Source organism: Pezoporus occidentalis, unplaced genomic scaffold (genome assembly GCF_034315485.1).
Source record: "Pezoporus occidentalis ecotype Australia unplaced genomic scaffold, CSIRO_AGI_Poc_V1 ctg9, whole genome shotgun sequence".
Taxonomy (NCBI): domain Eukaryota; kingdom Metazoa; phylum Chordata; class Aves; order Psittaciformes; family Psittacidae; genus Pezoporus; species Pezoporus occidentalis.
In genome coordinates this window covers 7,240,683-7,265,719 of record NW_026916262.1, presented here as the reverse complement: position 1 = coordinate 7,265,719, position 25,037 = coordinate 7,240,683, and the positions used below count along the sequence as shown (strand labels likewise).

Below are 25,037 nucleotides of genomic sequence, written 5' to 3'. Positions count from 1 at the left end.
TTGTTAGGCTGGAGGGGGTAAACCTTCACAAAACTTTCATCTGTGAAACTGAAGCAGAGTAACAGCTAAGAAAAGATTATAGGGAAGATCAGCAGTTTGTAGAGAGAGAACTCTTACCTAAGTGAATGTGCAATTTATTGCACTGTGTTCCTAATTGGGTACACAATGGAAAATACTGCTTTGTAGTAACAATAATGCAAGTGATGTAAAGCAGCTGTGCTTCTGTATTACCAAAGAGAAATGGCACAGTGTGTACCTATCCCATCTAAGGAAGGGTTACAGGAAATTATATTTTTGCTCAGCAGATATAATTCTTATTACCTCATTGAATTATTACCTCAATTATTGCATGCACTTCCCAGCTCAGTGATTTTTGACTGATATGTAGCATAATGATCTTTACAATTTTAAGTCAACAAATGACCTCATGGCACTAGTTAGATGACTCACGGTGATAAGCCTCCTCCTATTCATTGTATTAGAGTAGGTCTGGAAGGCTATATGCTGTAGGTCAAGGGCACAGTGAAACAATATCTGACTTTTTTTTTTTTAAGAGTCACTGTTGGTCTACTGGTGGAAGGTAAGCATGAAAATTGCAGTGGGAATCCCATCTTCGTCTGCTAGTAAAGAGTAAATTATTGTACCTTTTGGAAGTTGAATCATCCTCTTGCCACCCCCCCCCCCCAAAAAAAAAAAAACCTACCCCAAACCAACCAACCAACCAATTCCTATTCTTCCTTTTATGCAGGTTATTATTATTACTATTATTATTATTAAAATATTAAGGAAGCTTGACATCTGCTTTCTTTTGAGTGACAGGATTTTGGAGGACTTTCACATTTCCTTCACAAAGTCCAGTCAAGAAATCTAAATTTCCATAACTGAAATGCCTAAAAGCTTTGTATGTGTCTGGCTCAAAAGGCCTCAGGGAACTTCAAGAAATTATGTTTAAGATTATGGAGATGTAACTATTCTGAGCACGCATGTCACATGAGTTACTACAGGGGTTTTGTGTCTTTATGTTTTTAGAGTCTGAGGATAAGTTCATTCTCCCCAGAAGCCACATTGCTCTGAAGCATTTAAGTAAAAAAAGGACAGTAGCTTGACTGTAGCTTGGGGAACATTTTCATTGCCTACAGAGTTGGCAGAACTGGTGCCTACTGCAGGCTAAATAGCTACAGCTCAATTAACTGTAAAGTCCCTGCAAAGCCCATGCATCTTTTTATGTAGTCATAACAGCTTTGTTTTTCAGTGTTGTTAAAAATACAACACACAAGCCAAGAACCTCTGGGACACTGTCACTGGATATTTAAGGTCAAGAAATATTCAAAAGAAAATAAACTCCAGCAATTTTAATTTCTCTGTCTAGTCTCTCTCTGTTATGGGCTGCCCAAACTGTATGCTTCCTCAAGATAGAAGAGGAACTACAAGATTTCCAAATTAAGATATTTTGGGCTTCAAAGACTACAGTGTATTTGGAAAATATATTTGGATGTTACTGGGACCTTTCTTATAAAATTAAGCCAGTTTTTAAAATTTCCAAGACTTTGGGATGTTCCTTATTAAGTATGCTGTCATGTCATAGAGAAATGTATATTCATTCTTACTGAACATTAGTCATAGAAAAATTGCCTTTAATTTCATGAGGCTTTATGACCGAACATTTTTGGTAGCTCAGATTTTCAGCCATATTTCATTTATTCTTTCTCACACATGGGTGTTTGTGTGCATTTGCGTAAGTATGAGAGAAGCATGTTAGATCCCTAGTGATGTGGAGCTTCGAAGCAGCAGGAGCTTTTGTCTTTATCCTGCTTTCCCTCCTGCTGTTCTTCCCAGCCCTGACTGGCTGCTAATTTTTTTTACTGGCAGTGTTCATTTGCATTTCTCTGAAAGCAGTTGCACTGACTGGCTGAGAAATGAGTGAACTGAATTTCTGGTCATCTCAGATGGACATGGGAGAGCTGATAGTTTTCCAATTTCAGATAGGGTATTAGTGGTTACTGTGATGTTACTGTATCCTGCTTTTCAGTGTATCCAGATTACACTGTTCTCCTTCCTCAGTTCATTTTGGTGAACCAAACAAAGGCTTCTGTCCATGTAGGCTACTCAGAAATGGTAGAGATTGGTAAAATTCATCCTGCTTCTTTGTTGCTTGCTGCTCATAGGCTGAGCATAGCTTTTCCTTGTTTTGTTTGGTTTTTTTTTTCTTTTTAACCTCTAACAAAGGAGTGGTTCTCACAATTATAAAACCTTCAGGAGAGCTGGGATTACGTAAATGCAACATAAATGGTGGTATTTCCCTTTGAGAATCCTGACATAAATTTTAACCTCTATAATCTGGGAAAAGTGTCATGCTTTTCTGAAAAGTACAAGTGAAATTTCCAAATTATCCACCTTCATAAAGCTAAATATGTTCCACAGAATATTCTGTCCCCTCTGTCCTCCTCCCATTTCCCCTCCAGTATTTTATTTGTAGCCTGCTGAGACAGAGCACAAGTGTACCAATTGCATTTTCATTCAGTACTTTTGATGTTCAAGCTCTGACCTTCTTCTGGCTTTTGTTCTTGGGCACAGTTCAAGCAAGAAAAGAATGGGGTGACACTTCCAGGATTCTTTTTTTTTTTTTTTTATATATCATCATTTTGCCATCAGGAATCCTTTCCTCATCCTTGTTATCAGCTAGCATAATGCTAGACCTTTCAGACTCTGCCCTACTTCCACTGAAGTTGTCTGTGCATCTTTGGTTTTCATGGAGGGTGCTGAATAAGGGATTTCATGCTAATTCCAGCACTGCAAGGTTACAAATCCAGTAGCTCAGGGGTGCTACTGAACCTGCACTTTCCTCTGACCTGTGTTTCAGGGCTCTTTGACTTGGCTTTTGGCCTTCTGCTTTGAACATTTTCTTTTGCTCAAATAACATTTCTCTTTTCACTCTTTAATGCAGGCGTTGGAACTGTTGCTGTAGAGATTCATCTGGTCTGCTGCTCTCAATGTCCCTTGTAGTATGACAGGAGGGGTAGAAAAAAGATGCCAGTTAACGAATATGGAGCATAAAAAGAGGGTGGCGAGCCTTTATTCGTGTAAAACTATAACATATAACTAAAAGTTATATAGAACCCCTGTGCAGCTCTCATGGCTTTCTTGTTTGAGTGGAAGTTGGTGAGGGTCAATCTTTTTATGCTATATGCAAATTTTACTTGCTCTTACTATCTACCATGCTACCACCATAAAAACTAGAGCTGCGTTAATCCTGCTCCAAGTAGCATTAGTTTTTACCTGTGACCATATTATATTTGAGTGGATTGAATTGATACACATAGTAACTGATTGTTACATGAATGGGGATGCTAGCAAGTTATGCCATCTCAGCTTGAATTGCTTAGAGACCCTAAGGCACCCTTGCAGGTGCAAATACCTTCCATGGCCACCTGATGAAATAAAACTTTGATATCTGGTGTTGAGGCAAAGAAATGTCTCTTGAACTTAGCCAATTCTACAAAATATTTTTTCTTTGTTAGTCTCCATTTTGTGAAAGGAATAATCTAAGGAACAGTACCATATAGCGTTCTGATTAAAGTGGGGACTTTAAATCTGCACAGTGACATTTGTCTTTGTCAGCATCTCTGAGTGTTTTGTGTGTGTTTTTTCCACTGCTGTGTCCTGAATTTCGAAAGTACCAGAGCAAGGTGACAACTCAGTGCTTGAACCAGTTCAGTCAGCTTGAGTTTCCTCCATAGTCTTTTTGCATGTATTAAACCTTTAGGTGACTGTTGTATCATCTCAGCAGAACTGGGTTCAACTTTGGGTAAATGCAAAACAAGGATGTGAGAAGGTTGTCCTGTTGTCTGTTTTCCTGGTGTTATATCTATCCCCCTTGAAGGAGATACGTCACTACATGTATTGAAGGGACTGTGTGAGTGCATACATATATTGCATGTGCATGTGTTTCCTCAGTGTCTTTAATACTTGACATAGAAAGCTGATTAACCCCAAACAACCAAATCCTTTGTGAAGAGTCACATACTGACTTTGGTCAACCCAGAGAATGTCTAATGTGAATTGGACATGTACCTACTTCTAGATAAAGATAAAATGCCCCCCAGGAAAGATGTCTGGTTTTGTCAGAAATTGTGGCTGAGACATGTGACTGTCTTCTTGCTACTACATCATTCATAACACATCATCAGAACAGCTTTGTGTGTTTTAAACACAGGAAGCTCATAAATGAATTATCCTCATTCTCCTGATGTTTGTAATTTATTTAGAAATATGGTGTGAAACAGTCCTGGTTCTTCAGACTTGAATATAACAATGAAGACATACACTTGCTACTGCTGAATCTAGAACAGTAACTTTGCTTTCAAAGCTTCTGTCTACAACCTAATAACTACTTTCCCCCTACTTCCCCCTTTGAAAAAAAACCACAGCTAGTTTATTGGAAATTTGTTACTTCTTTATAAACAGGTTCTAAAATAATCACCATCAGTCTCTTTCCATACACAAGATACTATTCTGTTTTAATATCTATATAAATCACTCCTGTATCAAAGAGAGAACGAACCTAATTTGCAAATGATGGGACCATGCCTTCAGTAGAGGCTTGCTTGTTGAGAACAGAGGCAGCCTGAAAGGGCAAGGCTACTGCAGTATTTTGCTCTGCTGCCTTTTATTCCCATATTTTGTGGCAATGATCCAGTTCTTCCTTAAATATCTCATGTATTGAGGCAAGTAAAAAATCACAGTATGATAAAATGCTGTATTTAGATCATAGTACTTATCTGAAGATTTTAAGCATGAATTGTTTCTAAACTTTGAAATACCTGGGAAATTTTCAGTAGCTTGCATGTTTGTACTGGCATGAAATAGGGCAGCAGCCACTGTAATCAGTAAGAAGCATGCACTAATACCTTTCTCATAGGAAAAAAAAAAATCAGTTATAGTTAAAACAGTGGGAAAATTGTTTGCAAATGCAACTTACATTGAAATTATGTGTATGAGGAAAAAGCCCAGTGCATTCTTTCTTCCCTCCCCACCTTGTTTTTGTTTTCTGTTTCTTCACAGTCTGGAGTTTACTTTGATCTACCTGCTGGCTGCTGTAGGCACAGTTGTCTGGGTCCAGCTGTTCCTTCAGGAGGCAGCACTGCTCCTTTTCCTCTGTTTTTCCATAGCCTGAAGATTGTATTGCAAGCACATTTGTTCATTTTTTTGCTGGGAGAGGTGGGAGATTTATCATTCAGGAGTTGTAGGAAGCTGAAATACAAGCTTCATAATGGTATTGCTTCTTGCAGCATGGGTGGAGTTACTGCTTTCAGCTTTTATAATCAGTATGAAGAGAGTAGCGTTTCAGAATTAGAAGCTGACCTTTAATGTCTTCTTCAAAGCAACAAAAATGAATATCCGCATTATTTTACTTTGGAATGTTCCTCCCAAGTAAGCAATATAAAAAGAGTAGCTGATAATGTATTGCATTTTTCTGCTGAGATGAAGGGGAGCTGGATGGTTCAGAGACTGGTAATAGGATATTGTGACCTTCCACCTCTGACCCATTTATTAAAATACAAGCCATGCCAGTGGAGTCCAAAAGTCATCACTATGGATATGCAACTCTAGAATCTGGAACTGTGTGTTTCTGAATTTTTTAAGGTCTGAGCTAATTGTTACAAACGTCCAAAACTTCTCAGTTTTCAGCAGATTTATCTGGAGCTAATCAAAAAGTGAACTAAGAACAAAATGAATGGAGGAAGCCTTGTTAATAAGAATATTAGCTGTGTCAGATTTGGTGATTTGTATCCATTCTGATCTGATATAGCTTGTTGTCCTTGCTTTGTGAAGCTTGATTCCCTTAATCAGAGCAGAAGTGGTACTGACCAATTTTGTTTGACTGTCACTTCAGGTTTAGGAAGGGGTTAATGTGAATAAGGATTCTCTGGATTTTGTCTTGGGAAAATGCTCAAAACTTGCACAGTCAATGACAGCTAATTTTAAGTATTTAACTCTTTGCTCTGGATCTGCTTGTGGAAGCTTCTAACACCCTTTTTTTTATCTATAGGTAACTTAAGCTGAGAGTTAGCTCCTTGAAGCACATCTTAGTTGTACAGCTTAGGTAATAATATAACAAATATCCTCGTGTGTCATTTAGCCATAATCATCACCTGGTTTTCTCTGAGCAAAAGCAATCAAGAAAGTTAAGAGAGTGGTAGGAATCTTGGTGTACCAGCATGCTAGCTTCCCAGATAGGGTTGACAGCAATGTTGGCGTGGCTGGCTTCCGTCTGCAAACATCCTTCCTTCCCCTCATATCTGTTAAAACTTGAGAGGACAAAGTGACCCAAGTTACTGTGATAGGTTAGATGCAACTGACTAAAAAAAGAAAAAAATCAAAACTGTACTTGCAGAATAAAAAGAAAAGTTGCTAAGTAATTGTCTTTTGATGTTCTTGAAGCAGTCAAAATTGACCTACTTTTATGTGGTCCAAGTGTTTCCAAAATTTTATAACTGGAAAAAATGTGTAAAACTGGAAATGTGTACTTGGTACACATTTCTATGTACACATTTAAATATTTCCCTCTCAAATGGCAGGATAACACACACTCTCACTTCCCTTTCCCCCTCTTTCTTTGAAATCTAGGACTCACACTTGCTCTTTTGTGTGCTGTAAGGGCTTAAAAAATGTGTTTAATACTGGTGAGAACATTTTCATACAAACATTCGGTGGACTGTGTGAGGGTTTTATTAAGAAAACAAGCAGACACAAACACCAAACATTCAGCACGTTGAACTTGGACAGGATAAAAATTTGCTTTTGTTTCATTTCTGGTTTTCTTAGCACAGCAGTTTCTACATTGCCAGTGGTAGGAAACTGCTAGTTTGTGAACGGGCATCTAACACAAAGCAAAACCCAGCAGGTCTAGGCCCATTGAGAGAAAGCTGTAAAGAACTTCTACACTTTTCCAGGTTACTTTAGCTCAAATGTATTTGTGGCCCTAAAAGACATTTTTTCAATTTGCAGTTATGCATTTTCTCAGAAAGTCTTGGTTATAAAGCTAACATGGTTGAAATACTGGCTTTGCATCAAGTTTTTTAACAGAATTAACATTTGAATCACTTGAGACCCTATTCACAAAGCAAAGGACTATTTGCATAATCAAAAATGCTTTATTTTGCATGCCAGTGGAGAAGCTAAGGATTGTAGCTGTGGCTCACAAACAAAATATTGATGGGTGTCTGTATGCTGCTCTCAGCCTTGCTTGCACAAATAAGTACAAATCTATATAAAGGTAAAAGAAAAGGTTTTGGAGCAATGTATAGTCTCCATTCAAAGCCTGATTAAACAGGCTTTGCTTAAGTTATCAGTGTTAAGGATTAGATGGACTTCCCTCTCTGCCAAATGTGGATGAGGGCTGGGGCATTTTTACAGCTGGGTTGTTGTGAAAGGATGGATGTCTTTCTAAAAATATGCTCAGTAAAAATTTATGAGCTTGAAAATTGCTCCTTCTATTGAGGAGGTCAAACTAAATAACCTGTAAGCGTATATAGCTTTGGATAATGGGTTCAAGACTTTCTTAACACCTGTCAGATTTCTGCCAGTAGTCCAAAAGGCTTATGAATTGCATTAGTAACCTTCCCATCTTGCCATCAGCCCATGCATTCACCCATTTTTTTTTACCCATTTTTATGACTGGACAAGAAGGTAGAATGTCACATTTAGAGAATTTGTTTCTTTGCATGTGAATAACTCCTGATCGGAGTTCAAGAGCATGAAGCAAATTCTAACCTCTCTGAGGCAATAGGAAACTGGTGGATCTTAAAAAACCCCTTAAGTATCAGGGGATTTTATTATTTTCATTTTTTCCTAGAATGAACTTCTGATGTGCTATTGCTGTTAAATCAAGTTCTTTGGGCTATAGTTATTGCAACTTCAGATCATCTGAACTTAAAAAGCATACGTTGTGATCTATCCTTTCACTTGCTAATGGATGTCAACTAATTCAATAAAAAAAATCAAGGCATGATATGAAATTTTTAAACAAATTTTATGACAGTTTCAAGTCTCCATTGACTTCCTTTTAGATGGATTGAATGTATTTTTTGAGTAAGGGACTTGGATCTTTTATTATCATTGCTAGTTAGTTCTAATTAAATTCATTTATTTAAAAATATACTAGAAAGTTTTAAATAAAAAAAAATAAAATGAAGTTTAATTTAAATTAAAACCGTGTTGGATAATAAATATGCTTCTGAAAAGAGACTTTATGTTTCTGAGACTTCAGTATCACAATGTGATCTCTTCTTCTGGTGTGTGTTTGTCTACTTTAAATTACACTTCTGGAGTAAAAGCATTTCTCTGATACATTTAGGTCTGAAAACTAAAATAGCAATTGTGTTAATCTCTATTCTTAGGATTTAAAGTACTTCAGAGTCTAAGCACACCATTAACCCTTTCTGTTCATTGCTTTGGAGCTGTCAGCAAAAAGGTTAGTTTTACTTTGGTTCAAACATCCAAGTTCTTTGCAGAAGTTGCTGGGTTTATGGTTGACCAAAGTGCATAAATTTAAAATAATCCAGCTTCTCATTGATCAGCTTCTCATTTTAATTGAAGAGGCCATTAACCTTGTAAAATCATTGACAGAATTATAAATCTGCATCTTTGAGACTTATGTAGACAAGTTTATAAAAGTTCCTGGAATGATCTGAAAGCAAAACTGTACAAAAGGACTAAGTTTTATTAACAACATTTCTTAAAGCCCAACAAAATGCTGGGAAAATGCCAGCAGATAATTACACATTCCGTCATGGCAGTGACTCCATGGCAGTTCCTATGATGTGTAGCACTCATTACAGAGTCAGGATTAAAGATACCTTCAAGAAATGGATACCCAACTATAGTTTCTTAAATAAATGGTTCTTAATATTTTATCTGTAACTTGCTGTGGTCACAGAGAACTTGAGGAATGTGTTTTACCACCTCAGACCAGGTTTGTTTATCTGTGAAGATCTTGCCTGTTTGTTCCAAATGTTATCAGGTTGTCATATGCAAGCATCCTAACCAGCTGGGCAAGTGGCATTTTGATGGGCCTATTGAAGTCTGTGATCTGTCATCACTGGAATGCTGAGCCCTCATTAGAAATAAATGAGTAGTGTTCCTGTGCCTATTTCATGGACTGATCTTTCTTTTTTCTGTTTGGGAACATTTCTGTTCTGCTTTCACGGGGCTGATGCTATTTGAAATATTGAACTGAGGTGGGAATTTAGGGAGGATGTTTAGCCTTGTGAGCGTTAGCACTTTGGCTGCCGCAATTTTCATATGCATATCTGAACTGGGATGTACTCTTGGACTTTTGGATGTAATCAGTTCTTGATTTTTAGCCAAAGTTTTCTGGCATGTATTGGAACAGTGATTTAGTATTCCTCATTTAGTAAGTTCCAGAGGTGCAGTTTGCTGCTGCAAAGTGCCTGATGTAACATACACACTAACTAGCCATGTTGATGAAGGAAGTTCATTAGTATCTATGGTATGCGCTTCTCTATTATTTCTTGTAACTTTTTTCAGGTCAGACTGTGTTCCCTTGGCAGAAGAACTCAGCCGACAATATCTGGTGGCTTTGTTGAAGTCATTCATTAATTTACTTGGGATGAAATGATGGTGAGCAGCACATGACTAGTAAAAAGCTCCAAGGACTTAATAGTGCTTGAGCTGTGTTTTCCTGCATGTTAAGATGTTCTTACTTTGGTTTTGACCTTTTGCAGTATGTCAAAACACTGTTGCAGATGAACTTGCTTCAAGAGTTGCTTGGAAAAGGCTTATTTAGAGCAACATGCATTCCAAAGACTTTCAGAGGTTCAGACTGCTTCAAAGCAGTGTGGTGGTGTTGTATTCTTGAGCCTTGGTCCTATGTGCATAGCATCATTGTTACTTACGCTGAACTTCTGTGCAGTTGCACAGCAGTGAGGAATCTTGTGTCTATGTTGGGCAGGCTTGTTTGGTTTCAGTTGGTGACATGTTAGAGTCTCCTCTTTGACCACCTGATACTGGTACATTTATAAGGAGATCATATCCAGTATCTTTTTGATGTTCAGGTCCCCCATTGGCAGCATACTGGCTTACTGATACACAGAGTAGTCTAGTCTAATCTGTGCTTGGTCAAATCAAATGAACAGCTAAAGCCTGATTTTTCTCATCACTTGATTTTTGCAAATAACAAGGAAGGTCATCAGCTGGAGCAGCTGTTACACTTACTGATTCAGCCACACAACCTGTTGCTGTTTTATTTGCTTTAGTCTTTCTGAAAATGGAAGTTACAGAGAAATACAGTGGCCCAGGTATGTTGTAGTTTTCCTCCTAGATCCTGCTGCTTGCTAAGGTGCCCAGTTTGTTTTCTCTTCCATTTCTCCTCAGGGACAAAAAGCTTCATGTCTAGTGTTTGGTTAGCAAGTCACTTCTGTGTTCAGCTATAAAAATAAACAAGACAGATTTGAAAAGACCCACTAAAGAATTGTTTTTATCTCCAGGCTCATGTACTATCTGGGATGATGAACCAAGATTTAAGCGCTTGAGTTTTGGTTTGTTTGTCTTGTCCCAAGCTTTTGAATGGTATTCAAGTCCCCTTGTACAACTGGCTTTTTATGTGGCAATCTTAATGCAAAAGCATCAACCCCATACCTCCCCCTGCTCTGTATTTTATGTTTTCTTTTCTGATATTGACAGAGTTAAAAGCTCTGCATGCATTACCATGCATTTTTATCTCCCTTTCCCTCCCATTTTCCCTTTAACCCTCTTTCTCCTGGAAGAAGACTGCTCCACTGAAATGCTTGGCACTCTCTATGCTTGGGCAATGGGAGAGAGGAGAACTAGGAGGAATGGTGGTTAAGAATAGATGTTGGTGTGAAGATCTCAGGAAGAGGATTAGAAGAAGATTACAACAGTGGGTCTGATAGAATGTGGATTACAGAGGCCATTCAAAGGAGCACAAGGTGTAGAAAGCAGTAAAAGGAAGATGAGAAGGGTCAGTGACTTTGACTGGACTTCCACCTAACTGGGGTGGAAATGGGGAGTCTGCTTGAACACGGCTAGTGTTTCCCACGTTTTATGTCATTAGTGGGGTTGAAGAGAGGTGGGAACAGAAATTGAGCAAAGGACTTGAAATGTGTTTGGCCAAGAACAGGTTTGGGATGTAATTTTTGGAAAGCTGTCCAAAGAATTTTGCTGCTGACACTGTCCCATCTATAACTGATATTGGATTCCAGACTTCCTGGCTCAAACTTCTAATGCTTCTGCCAAATATCTGAATGTTTAAGCGTGCTCAGGGAGGATAGATTCTCTGACAGATTTTAGCTGCTAAAGTGCAACTTTAAAGGACAACTTTCCACTGACTAGATGTAAACTCTGACAAATTGAACAGATTTTCACAGAAATGAGAAAAAGCATGTCCTTGACCTGAAGTGTACCGTTTGAAGGCCGCCTTTCAGTGCAGGAGATCTGAGAACTGTTTGAAGAAAAGGTCAGCAACATTAAAGAGCTTATTTGTTCTCTAGTCCTCTCTTGGAAAAGGCTGACCTGTTTTGACTGGAACAAACACTGTTAGACACAAACTGTAAAAGATGAGGACATTTGTTTAAGGTTTGGCAAGGCAATAGTGTCATCCTACAGGAACTGGTACTTTAAGAGGCAGTGCTATCAATTTTGCTACTGTCATTCTTAATTACTGTGATTCCATAAAAAGAATTTTATCTGGAAAAGCAAACAGCAAATTGCTGTAATTATAATTGATGCATGACACAACAGGATGGAAGAACTGAGTAAATTTTCAAGGGGGCTTGGAAGTGATGTTTTATATCTGTATGTAGTAGACAGACAAGCTGTTGGCTGTTGAGTTGGCCTTTTAAAAAAAAAATAAAAGTCTTACCACCTGTGGTGTTAATGGGTTATGCTGGCAGATCCCTTTAATGTATTTTCTCACGTTTCTTGGGTGTGTTTTAATTATGTTGTTGCTCAGAATGCCTTCCAATATGGATTTAGATCCATAGTTTGATTGGTGTCATGCATCTACAGAGGTAATTGTGAATCTGTACTTGAAAATTATGGGGATGTTTTTGGCAAAAATAGGAGGGTAGAAATGACTAGCTTATCTCAACTAGGTTTCTTCTAAGCATTGCTTAACTTTTGCATCGCCCTGTCACTGTCAGCTGTGGCTGTCAACTCTGTGAAGTTGAGACATTCCTTCAGCCCATCTTTTCTGTTCTAGCACCTCTTCTGCTTTCTCTGAGGGCCAGATGCTTTTTAAAGAAACATACAGGGCTTGCCATCTTTTGCTTAAAGGAAATAATTTGTCCTTTAAATGCAAATTTCAAAGTTGAACAATGTCCATAAAATTTAAATAAAGCACATACTGCTCTAGACAGCAATGTGGTAATACAGATCTTCACTGTCATTTAAATGTAAATTTGTAAAGTTTTCATTCATTCTGATTTAGATTCAGTTATATTCCAAGGTGAATGAAGCAAAAATGGTGGGGGTCTGGGTTTTCTCTTTTCTCCCAATTCCTTGCACCTTATACTCAATTAATATTGTTAATGTGTTCTATGAACTGCAAGAGTTAAATGACAAGGAGAGAACTGAGACAATACCCAGAGGCACCCAGGCAAAGACAGAAGGAGGAGAGCATAAACCTTTTCTTGAGAGCTGATATTGCCTTTACATATGAGAACAACATTTAAACCGTATTTTCAGATGATGCCAAGTGGATGACCACCAGTGTTCTCACTTCGCTGTTGGTGGTACAGCCTTGCTAGCAGTTTCTGATACAATCTCTTTCACCTGATTTAGTCTGGGAAAAAAATGTAACCTTCCCTTGAATGATCATCGGGTTTTGCTGCTGTAGTGTGTGCCAGCTTGCTTCATCACTTTATTGCTGCTTTTTTTTTTTTTTTTTCATGTTGGAAATTAGTTTACAAGTTACTTGAGGGAATCTTGCCATTTTGTAGCTGCATGCTTAGCATTTTTTTTTGAAAGAAAACCTGAATACAGATCTTGTAACAGACATCAGAGATCTAGCCAGAATTAAGGTTATTTCCTGCCCTTAAAAATGTTTTTTAAACGTTCCAAATATTCATATTGTAATTATGCTTTAATGTCTACTAGCTCATTATTTTAACCTGCTCCTTAATGTGAGTTAAATTATGACTGGATTTTATTTATTTGATTATGAAGTCCTTGTTCTTTTAGAATACTCACTCCACATACTTTTCAGTTACAGAACAGTATGCCTTATTTTCACTGTGAATGATTTTGCTTACTAAAATATATGTAAAAATAAATATTTGCAAAAATAAATATTTGCTAGCTTTCTACTGAGACTGCCTTTCTTTAACCTCTAAATCATTCAACAAGAGACAAAGCAATGCTATGTTCATGCCAGGATTATTTTCCAGGTATGGGTGAAGAGGCATGTTGATTCTCACCCACCCAGAAGAAGAGAATTGACATGATCCTTTAAAGGCTCCTGTCTCACTCCTTTGAAAAACAGCAAGACATATGCCGCAAGCCTTTTTTTCCCCTGCAGCCTAAAGTGTGTGCTGACAAATCTGTCTGCTTTTTGTGCATCATTTTTGCTGAAGGAAAGGGCCCACTGAGAAACACAGCAAAAGTAATGTTTTTTAGGAAAACAGCTTTTCTGTAGAATTCTTCACTTGTAAGTAGAAGTTAAAGTATTCTGGTAGGCAACATCCTTTCCTAGAACGCCTTACTGTCTTCTATGTAAAACAAAACATTCACTGCAGGTGCATATGGTTAAGTGATTTCTTGTATTCATGCATTGGGAAAAGTGAGTAACAAAACTCACGCTGACTTCAGCAGGGTACGAGTTTCAGTACTGGTGCTCAGTTATTTAGTCACTTGTTTAGACAGTGTAATACCAATATTGCGGGTATACAGTTTACAACAGAGGAACTTTATTGCAGTTACAAAGTCAATCATTCAGAAGCTGTCAGAATTAAGTTTACATGTGCAAACTTTATTTTTTCCTTCTGCTTGTACTGTTCATTCCTTAACTATGCAACAGCACCATGTTTCCTCCTGCTGTGTGATCTTTGCCTGTGTCGGATGATGAATGCTTAATTTAAGTCTGTGTTCTTGATATGTGGCTCCAGCTATATGCACCTACTGTGTATTATTAAAATGCAGATGGTTTTGAGATTTTCTAGAACACTTGTCACTGTACTCTGACTACTTAAATATTTGTTAATCTTAGCACCCCACTTGCTGAGAGTTCTTTTAAATGATGATCTTGGGATGACTTTCAAAGTACTTGCATAGCATTGGGTAATATCAGTGTACAATGTTGCTTGGGGTTTTATAATAATTGTGTGCACTCTGGTTGTGATAAGTGTAAATGAAGATCAGAGGTTGAAATCTTCAGAAAATGAGGGAAGTGATGGTGATACCAGCTTGAGTCACAATGTGATGGTCAGCCACTGGTAGAGATAAGAGTAGAAATCAGGTTGGTTTTCTTCTGACTTGATCCAGCTTCTCTGATGGATGGACAAAGTCCTTCCACTGGTGGGCAATAAAGCTGGATCAAGTTCATACCTGGGCTTGTATAAAACTAAAGCAACCACTTCTTTCATCTGTGGAAAAGATAAAAATGAAGGAGCTGGGAAAAGTTAACGGGTGCAAGCAGACAAGTTGGTCACTGCAGGATAAGTTAGGCTGTGAACTTACAGGTTGTCAAAACATGAGATAAATGCAAGATAGATATGAAGCTGCTGTGTGCTGAAAGCTTGTGCCCTGGCTTATCTCATGGTAGTGACTTTAGGAATGTGTATCTTGCAGAAGCTGAGTTAGCATTGCAGAAGCCCCTATAATTGTAGTCAGTCTTTGCTTTGAGCACTTGGCTTGGCATTCATCTTAATTCCGATTTTTGTTTATGTAGTTTTCTTAATGTTTGGAAAAGCAAGTGGAAATACATATTCCATTTTCTGGTGTTGCATCTGCACTCCAGTGTTTCATCATGTTTGCAAGCTCTCACACGGTTCTGCTCCAACTGAAATGCTGGCTGGTAGCTGTCATAGGTTGCTTCTGTCTGTAGACTGAAATTGGAGGAAAATTAGGAAAACTGCCAGGAATTTTCATTGATTTCTGCTGAAAGCAGTGGTTTGGTAATCTGTGGAAATCTTAGGTTCTGAGATGGGCATCAGTGGAGAAAATGTGCTAGTTTCCGTAGGCTCTTGTCAACTTTCCGTTAAGTTTGAGGCTTGCTCATTTCATGCTCTGTGTCTTATCTCTTTTCTGCTTGTCTACATGCTTTTACTTTCCACTTTGTCCATTTTTCCACCTGTGAAGGCTGTTTGGTGGTCCCCTGGCTTTTCTTTCTCCTTACCTAGCCATTGTCTCGCAGCCTCTTGTGACCTCTCTCCTTTCCTGTATTCCTCCTTTCTTTCACACTGCTGATAGTCATCCTGATGCAAAGAGGCCATTATAAAAGCCTATAACTTGACCAAATTTAGAGGATTTTCATGGAGAATGTATATTCCTATTTGAAAGGTCTCTGTGTTTCCAGTTTTTTAATCTCCTCCAAAACATGGGGTTTAGAGGTTGGGTTGGTTTTTTTTTAAAGGGGAAATTCGTTCAGTGGGTTACAGAAGTTGCTGTTACTATAGCCTGTTTTTTGGGAAATGGGAAGAACTGTTTAGACTGAAAACTCCCAGAGAAGTCGTTGTAAGGTAGATAGATATTTATGTGAAAACTGTGTCTGAAGTTCAGCAAGATACCAAGACTAATAACAACCAGTGACATTTTTATTAGTAGGTTGTGCTATTAGTCCCAATCATGTTGTATGTGCTTTTACATGTTACCTGCACTGTAGAGTTGTTTTCTGTACACGCTGACGTATTTATTTTTGGTTTACACAGTTTCCTCCTCTTACATGCTGAAATAGGCAGTGAAGGCAAGACATGTCTGGCTGCTACAAGATAGCAGTATCATATTACAGTCTTTTTCCATGACAGGTTAGCTTTAATAGGATGATGTCTCATTATTTTTAACCTCCATCTGTACTTGTGTCTTAAGAGCATTGGGAACAATACACAATGTGTAAATTTATATCTAGAACATAATGAAAGAGACGTTCATTTCACATGGCAGCAGTCTTCTCTGTATTTGTTTAGATTAATATACAGTAATGCTTTTCAGAGCTTGTTTGATCAGTCCTTCCAATTCTTTGTTCCAGTTCAATAGGCAAAGAGGTTTCAGCAGGTTTCTGACCTGCTTTTTTGCTTAGGGGCTCTACAGCCATAGTGAGAAGAACCTCTGAAGGTTACTGGGTGTTGTTACACACACTCTTTTTCTAGTTTTCTTCCTTAATAACATACTACTAATTTTGCTTGGCAAAATCTTGGAACAGATTCTCCTGGAAGGCGTGCTAAGGCACATGAAAATCAACAAGGTGCTTGGTGACAGCCAGCATGGCTTCACTAAGGGGAAATCCTGCCTGACCAATTTGGTGGCCTTCTATGATGGGGCTACAGAACTGATGGACAGGGGCAGAGCAGCTGACATCACCTACCTGGACTTGTGCAAAGCGTTCGACACTGTCCCACATGACATCCTTGTCTCTAAATTGGAGAGACATCAATTTGATGGATGGAGCACTCGGTGGATAAAGAACTGGCTGGATGGCTGCACACAAAGAGTTGTGGTCAATGGCTCAGTGTCCGGCTGGAGACAGGTAACAAGTGGTGTCCCTTGGGGATTGGTGTTGGGACCGGTCTTGTTTAACATCTTTGTTGGTGACATGGACAGTGGGATTGAGTGCACCCTCAGCAAGTTTGCCGATGACACCAAGCTGTGTGGTTCGGTTGATACGCTGGAGGGAAGGAATGCCATCCAGAGGGACCTTGACATGCTTGTGAGGTGGGCTGATGCCAACCTGATGAAGTTTAACCATGCCAAGTGCAAGGTCCTACACCTGGGTCGGAGCAATCCCAGGCACAGCTACAGGTTGGGCAGAGAAGAGATTCAGAGCAGCCCTGTGGAGAAGGACTTGGGGGTGTTGGTCGATGAGAAAATGAACATGAGCCAGCTTCAGTGTGCGCTCCCAGCCCAGAAAGCCAACTGTATCCTGGGCTGCATCAAAAGGAGCATGACCAGCAAGACAAAGGAGGTGATCCTGCCCCTCTACTCTGCTCTTGTGAGACCTCACTTGGAGTATTGTGCAGTTCTGGTGTCCTCAACATAAAAAGGACATGGAACTGTTGGTACAAGTCCAGAGGAGGGCCATGAGGATGATCAGGGGACTGGAGCACCTCCTGTATGAAGACAGGCTGAGAAATTTGGGGCTGTTCATCCCAGAGAAGAGAAGGCTGCATGGAGACCCCAAAGCAGCCTTCCAGTATCTGAAGGGGGCCAATAAGGATGCTGGGGATGGACTCTTCATTAGGGACTGTAGTGTTAGGACAAGGGTTAACGGGTTCAAACTTAAACGGGGGAAGTTCAGGTTAGATATAAGAAAAAAGTTCTTTACTGTGAGGGTGGTGAGGCACTGGAGTGGGTTGCCCAGGGAGGTTGTGAATGCTCCATCCCTGGCAGTGTTCAAGGCCAGGTTGGACGAGGCCTTGGGTGGCATGGTTTAGTGTGAGGTTTCCCTGCCTGTGGCACTGGGGTTGGACCTAGATGATCTTAAGGTCCTTTCCAACCCTAACTATTCTATGATTCTACTACACTAATATAGTGTAGTAGGAGCAGCAAGTAGAAATTTCATATGAAATTTCATGGAAATAAAATAGTTCTAGGTTAAAAGTTAAACCCCCTCGTGCCAGCCTGAATTTCTGCCTGAGGAGGCAGATGCAGCTAATGTTATCCATGTAGTCCCTCCAGCAAAGCATCCTGCAGTTAAAGGGCTAGCAAATCCGTTCTTGCGAGGATGTGAAGCACTGTCTGCTTCCTTAATGCCAGGCTGATATTTTTTAATTATTTACTTATTAAAAACTAGAATAAGAACTATTTGTTAAATATAGAAGAGGCTATCATGAGATTGGAATTGGCTGTAAAGGAAGGCTGTAATTCAGCTAAGACTGAGTAATAGCCCATTGGAACGATTTGGTGCTTTTTCTGTTCTTCCTGTAGCTCATGGATTCTTTTAAAATTTGCTAAGAATCTTCCTCCTATAATTTTTTCAAAGCTGAACAGTGGCCTCTGTATCTTTATTGAGTTGTGTCCACTAAGATCAGAGTGGAAACTGACCAATTTCATCCATTTATAGGTGTGCAGCTGTAAAATCAATTAGTTGGGATTACAAATAATGATCTTTCTGCAGAATATATCCTGTGGTGAGATGGGAAGTCTGTGTGGTCAGTGTGGTTTTACCTAGAATGTATAGTATTAACTGCATTAAATTTTGTTGTATTAGGGTTGTAGGAAGGCAAAGCTATTTGCCTATATGAAATTATTTTAGATGGATAAACTGGAAAACAGCAAAGTGTAGGTTTGGGAACTGCATTTCTGAGGAGGAAATTTCTGCACATTTATTACTGCAGACCAAACAGAGTGCTGAATTCCTGCCTCTGTGCTAGAATTGTAAGTAGTGTTTTTCACACAGAAAGTCCTGCTGTGTGGGAAGTGGATGAGAAGCAAAAAGGACATTGTGCTCTGGGGCCAAATTTTAAAAATTGCCATAAAAGATGTGTAGATGGAAGCATAAGTTGCTGGGAACGGAAGCAGAACTTCCCTGGTTTGTACAGACAGCAAGACACTTCTGAGTGTGTTTGTTCAGAAGACATGATGAGGGGGGAAAAAAACCCTGTGAATGTTTTCTCGGTAAAGATGCCTTTCCAGGAGAGCTCGGAGACTTATCCCAACTGTTTGTGCAGGGAAGCTGGCACTCTGTCAGAGAGCACTGTTGTGACTGCAGAGTGTGACAAGGCACAGAATTTTGCAGATACTTTGTTTGGCTCTGAAGCACAACAAATTGCTTTCACAGATTTGTGTTTCTGACTAGAATGTGCGTATTTGGTGTCTCAGAAATTAAACAGGGCAGCCAAGATGCCGTTAACAATATTAGATAGGTGCAAACCGCCATCATGTGCTGTCTCTAAGAGTAAAACTCTCACAATGGGAGATGTCCTCCTAGAGTGACAGTGAGAAAGGGTGAACACTGTATGTGAGTAGCAGCATGGGAAGTGGTGAGCACTGGTGTATGGTAGCCCCAGAGGACACCTCAACCACTATATGCTGAGCAAAGCAGGCATTTTCATAGCTATGCTTTTTAGAGAAATGACAAGAATTTCAGAGCTTTTGCATATAGTAGGAAATCCAAGAGAGTATCAGCGGCAGTTGTACCTTATGGTGAATATGAGCAGTATGAGGTTGAGTTCTTCTGCTACTGCTGAGAAAAGTTTTCAGGTCACTGTAATATGAGACACTTTGGAAATCACAGGTGATTCTTCTATCTAGGTCTGCACTGGAGACTGTGATTTCTCACAGAGTGAGAACAAGGTGATAGTCAGGAATTGCAAGACTGAATTAATCATGGTAGGATGATCCTAGGAACATAATTAATGTTCAGGCTTAATGTACTTGCCATGTCTGAAAGTGCGGTCTTTGCTAGTGCTGCTGGTGAAAAGTTCTTCCTGCATGTGGCCTGGGAGTTGACAGTAATGTTGAATTTGACATACAGCTGTGAAATGTTACTTTATGGGCAAGCCAGAATAGCCTTTTTCAAAACACTCTCTAACTCAAGGCTGATTTAAAAGTCACAAGGCTTTCTTAATAGAGTGTCAGGCTTGGGCTGATGCTGTAAACCCTCCAGGGAGCAAAGCACTGATTTACTGATGCTAGTCAGGTTTTGGGTGAGAGCTGGCTGCATTCCATCTGGCTTGCCTTGCTTGTGGAGTGAGTGTACTTTAGAGCCAAGCTCATCTGGGATCAGCAAAAAGCTCCTTGACCAACACAAGCGATAAGGCAGCTTGCCAGGAGCTCATAATAGATGAGAGCATCTGCTTGTTGGAGGTGATGGTTATTCAAGCAAATACAGTGTGTTTTCTTTAGGTATGCAAATACGGTTATTAGCCCTTGATGGAGAAGTGCTGAGTATTGGTGCTTTTAGTGGTTCAGGTCATGAACTTATGTACAAGTAACAGAAATTCCCATCTTGGATGTCATTAATTATTGAAGTATGCCATCAATTCTTCTGCCCTGTTTTTTGCTGCTAGAATTTGCTGTAAGGCAATGTGCAAACATAGGTGACAGAGCAAGCACCTGCCAATTCAAATGTATATAATATTTTGTCCAGAATGTTAAAAAAAGTGTCACTGTAGTATTATTTGCTGCTGTGCCTCCTCAAAACTCTTTGGGGAAATGAATTAAAAGTGCTGCCATCTGTTTATCTTACATTTAATATGAAGGGTAAAAAATGAGTGCCAGCAGTTTTGAAGCAGCATTATATAATGCTATTTTTAAAAATACATGCTAAGGATACAGTGAGTACTAGTGCATTGGTCCCACTTTTGGGATTGTTGCAGTGCTTTTTCAACAACATTTTAGTCTTTTTATCTTAAAAGAAAACAACTCTGTGTGAAATCTGGGGATGATAATCACTGGGTGGAGATGGTCTTTTCTAGGAGAATTATTTTCTTCCAGAAGAAACACCAGGCACAGCAGCACCTGATTCTTTCTGAGCTCCAGGAGCAGCTGCATTGGCAGCTTCAAAGTTGAAGTTAAGTTTGTCTCAGGCTGATGCTAACGGATTCCCTGGACTCTTTTCATTCTCCTGGATGTGAATTTCTGGATTTTGTCTTTGAATTAGTGAAGTTCATCTAAGTTTTATCCCCTTTGAGCAAAAAGTTGCCCAAAAGAGAAGGTCTGTGGGTAGTTTGTTCTGAAAGGGGATGTTTCTGGAAAAACACACACCAAGCACCACCGGTTCATATTTCATTTTGTTTTAAAGTACTCTGCGGTGGAAGAAACAGCTTTCCTAGTTCAGACAATTGGGTGGTTTTTTTTCGTTTTTTTTTCTTTTCTTTTTTTTCCATTTTCCCCCTTTTTTTAAAGCAACAAAGCTGAAGACAGGCAATCTCACTGGTACAAGTTGTGACAGAAGAGCACATGGGGCAGTTCTCTTACTTACACCAGTTATGCTTTGGTTTCTCACAGTATAAGTTGTTAGTGGAATTAACTTCTTATTTCCTCAGTGTAAAGTTAGTGCAGTTAAGATGATTTTGCTCTCTGTGCTACATTATTTACTATATTTCACTTTGACTAACAGAGAAGACAGAAATCCCACCCTGTAGGTGATGTGTTGGAGTTCTTGTAATATATGGCAGATGTTGAATATTGAGGCTATACAAGAGGAGAATTGGATATTAGAGAAGATAAATAAGAGTGGGGCAGGGGACTGAAGAGGAAAGACCTCAGGGTAAGCGCCTTTCAATGTCCTGTTTAAGCTTTAATGACCCATATACAGATTTTAGCAACAAAGTAATGGCCAACTAGAGGAATTAAAGGCCTTAGGTGGTGATCTAAACTGCAGAAGCTGGCAGAGGTCATAAATCCTGTTACAGTTTGACACAGGCTCTGCTGGGAGGCAATTTTTATGTTCCCAGTCTCTCTGCATGTATTCTAATTTGACAGGGTTTCAGGGAAGAGCTGGTGAAAGCTCAGTGTGAACTTTTCTTTGGGTTCCCCCATGTTAAAAGTCCTCATGTGTGGTCAGAGGTACTTTTCAGACAATTGTTTGTATCCATACCTTTTTCCAGTAGCAATTTTTTATTGTTGCCCTTTTAAAAAACCCAAACATATTCAGATCTCTCTGAGCTTTACTCCAAGAAATTCTGCAGATTCTAAGATGAGGATCATATGAAAATTGTGCATAGCTCTTCCTTTGAGAAAAAAGCTTTTACTTAATATGTAGAATGTCAAAAGTTACTAGACATGCACTGATGAATTGTTTTAAAATAATAATTGTAATTGCAATAGCTGATTTGCATCTCAGTGGCAATGTGTTCAGAGCACTGGGAAGATTCCTCTGTGTTGACTTCCTGAATAGTGTGAGTTGGGGAGTGCAGGCCAAAGTATGTTCTTTTGAAACATTTCTTCTCACCTCTTCAGCCAGGTTGAAAGGTTAACTATTTCCTGATCTTGGAGCTTTCCTGGAGGTTTGCAATCCTGTCATCAGAATATCTGTGATACACTCACTTTGAAGCTTCCTTATGGTGTTTTCCTTTTTGCTATCTGCCTTCTTGCTAGCATGAACTCCAGAGTTTTGCTGCTGAGGATGCTTGTAGAGGAGCATTGATTGAGCCAGATGCTGTTTGCTATTGTGTCGCTTTCTAAGCGATCGGTTTGTCAGATTGAGCTCTTAAAACACAGTGTGAGAGATCATATGTACTTACCCTAATTTGAAGCCTGATGACCCCGGGAGTTACCTCAGCCTGACACGGCACTCTCAGTAGGGTGGGTAATAGGGAGCTCTCTAGCTTCCTTTTTGCACAGTAGTGGAGTGAGACACATCTTTGGTGCTTCATTATTTTGTTTGATTAAAGAAGAAGGGTGACAAGAAAGTTCCAAATCATACAATACAGAAATATGCCACTCATTTTCATGTCTTTATATCTATTATTTACTTTGCTGTGGTGACTGATAGTCCCGCTTAGATGTATGTATGAGACGACAAGGCACCACCAAACAGAATTACATTGGTAACAGCACATGGCTTGTCAGCATATCTTGCTAAGATATGCCATGACTTGTGGAACATTAAATATGTAATATGGTATGAACATTAAGTATTTATTATGGTGTAAAAGAAATTTAGTGAAGAGATCACCTTGGAATTTCACTAAGTAAGTCTTTGTCAGTAGTCTGAAAACATGAGCTAAAAAACCCCCAAAATATGGTGAAGAAATGCCATGTATTTATTCTCATGAGCTAATACAAATGGTTCCATCAAAACTGTGTTATGTTTGAGAGAAAGGAGATACTGTGTAAAACACTATTCTTAGGATAGATGTTGTATTTCGTTTAGAAAGCAACTCCGTTGTGTTGAATAGGGAAGATAATGTTTTGAAAAGACATGCTTGACTTTTGTCTGAGGCAAAAAATTATCTTTGAGTGTGGAAGTGAACTTGATATCTGGTTGATCATACATGAGCGATTAATTTAGAGGAGGCTGCATAAGGAAAGCATCTCTAGCTGCAGCTCATTTTTGTCTCAAAGTGATGTTGAGTTTGACCAACAAGGTGAAGAAAATAGTACTGAATGGGAAGGTACAGTCTACAAACACACTGAACATGTAGAACTCATGGACATAGAAGATACTAAAGTACAACTGCTTGTTGTCAGGGTATGAAATTAAGATGTCAAAAAAATCATCCAAGTCACTAAAAGAAAATTATTAAAAACCCCAAACAATGCAAAATATTTAGATCCTTTTAAGATAACATGTATGTTTTGCTTTTCAGCTTCTCTTTTGAAAGGACTGAAACATGCTAATATTGTGCTGCTTCATGACATCATTCACACAAAGGAGACCTTGACACTTGTATTTGAATATGTGGTGAGTAAAGTAACTAATGTTTTGGGTATGGTGTAGAGTGTATTGAATTTGATAGGAAAGCTCTCTTTACTGTTGATGACCTATGGATCAGGCTAAAATAACCCTTTCTTTAGAAGAATGGAGGCTATAAGAGATAATGCTTTGTAGTGTGAAGTGATCTAAAAGTAGAAGGCTGGGCTGGACCAGATTCAGAGACAGAAAAGTGGCTTTTGGGGTCCTCTTGAAGAATCTTCAACTGTTCAGTTGGCTTTTCAAACTGGTTTCGTACTATGCTTCCTAGTTATAGTTCGTTTATTAGGGTTTTTTCTTCACTGATGTGATCAGGTAACTTTAAAATAGCTGAGAATAATGGAGGTAAGAAGAAAAATGGAACTGAAATGCTTAACAGGAACAGGTAGTTCCTTCATCAAAAGCATGTAACAAGCTTAAATGGCTTTTGTTGTGACAGGCTTGTGCACAGTGTCTTTTTATTAGCAATGTCAGTAAAAAAGAAGACTGGCACAAGCAATTTAGAATTTTTGAGTATTATTTTTTTTGTCATGACTGGTGTTTCACCTACTAATTAAAACTTCAGTTTACATAGTACACAGATCTAATTGTGTTCAGTGTATTACTTTCCAAAGTCTTGGGCTTGGCATCCTGATTAATCTTTTTAGTTTTTCTAAGACAAACATACGGCATTTATGTAGAACTATTTCAGCACTTAGCTGCGGAATTATACAATGTACTATTATAATTAACCTCCCCATTTTCACAGATGAGTCTGAGAACGTGTAATTTAGAAGAAATAAATGAGTTTAGAGAAGGTTAGATTTTCAGTATAATGTCTATTATTGTGTTGTCTGTAGGACACTGCATTTATAAAGTACTGTGATTACTAGTTTTAGTACATCCCTACTTAAGACAGATGGAACTGTTTTGTTTATTGGGAGCATGCCTTAAGTTTTACACGATAGTGCACACAGCGTGTTGTCTGGAGAAGCCATTCACCTTGTCTATTTACATAGAAATAGAAATCCTACAGTGTAATGATGTGGTTATTCAGCTATGAGATCCTGCAGAGCGGTTGCATGCAGTACATGTTTGTTTACCTCAGGTATAGGGCCATTAATGAAAAATTAATTCCTTTTCTTAAATCGGTGATTCTTCTGCTCCTGACTTACACACTGAAATAGCATAGGAAAAGCCTTGGTATTTAATTGTATGTATCAGTCAGTGTAGAGTTATTTACATAACTTTACGTGAATATGTGCAGTCCCTTTTATCAGCAGCTGGATTTAGCTGTATTCATCAGAACTGGTTGAGAAATGAGATGTATAGATGTTTCTCCCTAAAACAGATGTTTTTGCCTATTAAACGAATGCGGACACTGACTCACAGACATATGTTATATCATGTTGCTGTCCACGATAAGCACAGACACAGACTAAGCTTCGTGCAGGAGCTACTTCTTCTGGATTCACTTAGCTGTTTGTTTTTCGAGTGGTTGCTGTTG

The 25,037-nt window shown here is 38.9% G+C and overlaps 1 protein-coding gene across 6 annotated transcripts in view; it reads left to right on the top strand.

The window, feature by feature from the left end:
- The window catches only part of CDK14 (cyclin dependent kinase 14), a 321,217-nt gene that overhangs the window by 112,240 nt on the left and 183,940 nt on the right, over nt 1–25,037 (top strand). For all 6 annotated transcript variants that reach the window (XM_062605168.1, XM_062605171.1, XM_062605172.1 and 3 more), the window contains one exon: nt 23,448–23,542. In XM_062605168.1, the coding sequence (XP_062461152.1) occupies nt 23,448–23,542 (95 nt within the window). The remainder of the gene's footprint in view (nt 1–23,447; nt 23,543–25,037) is intronic.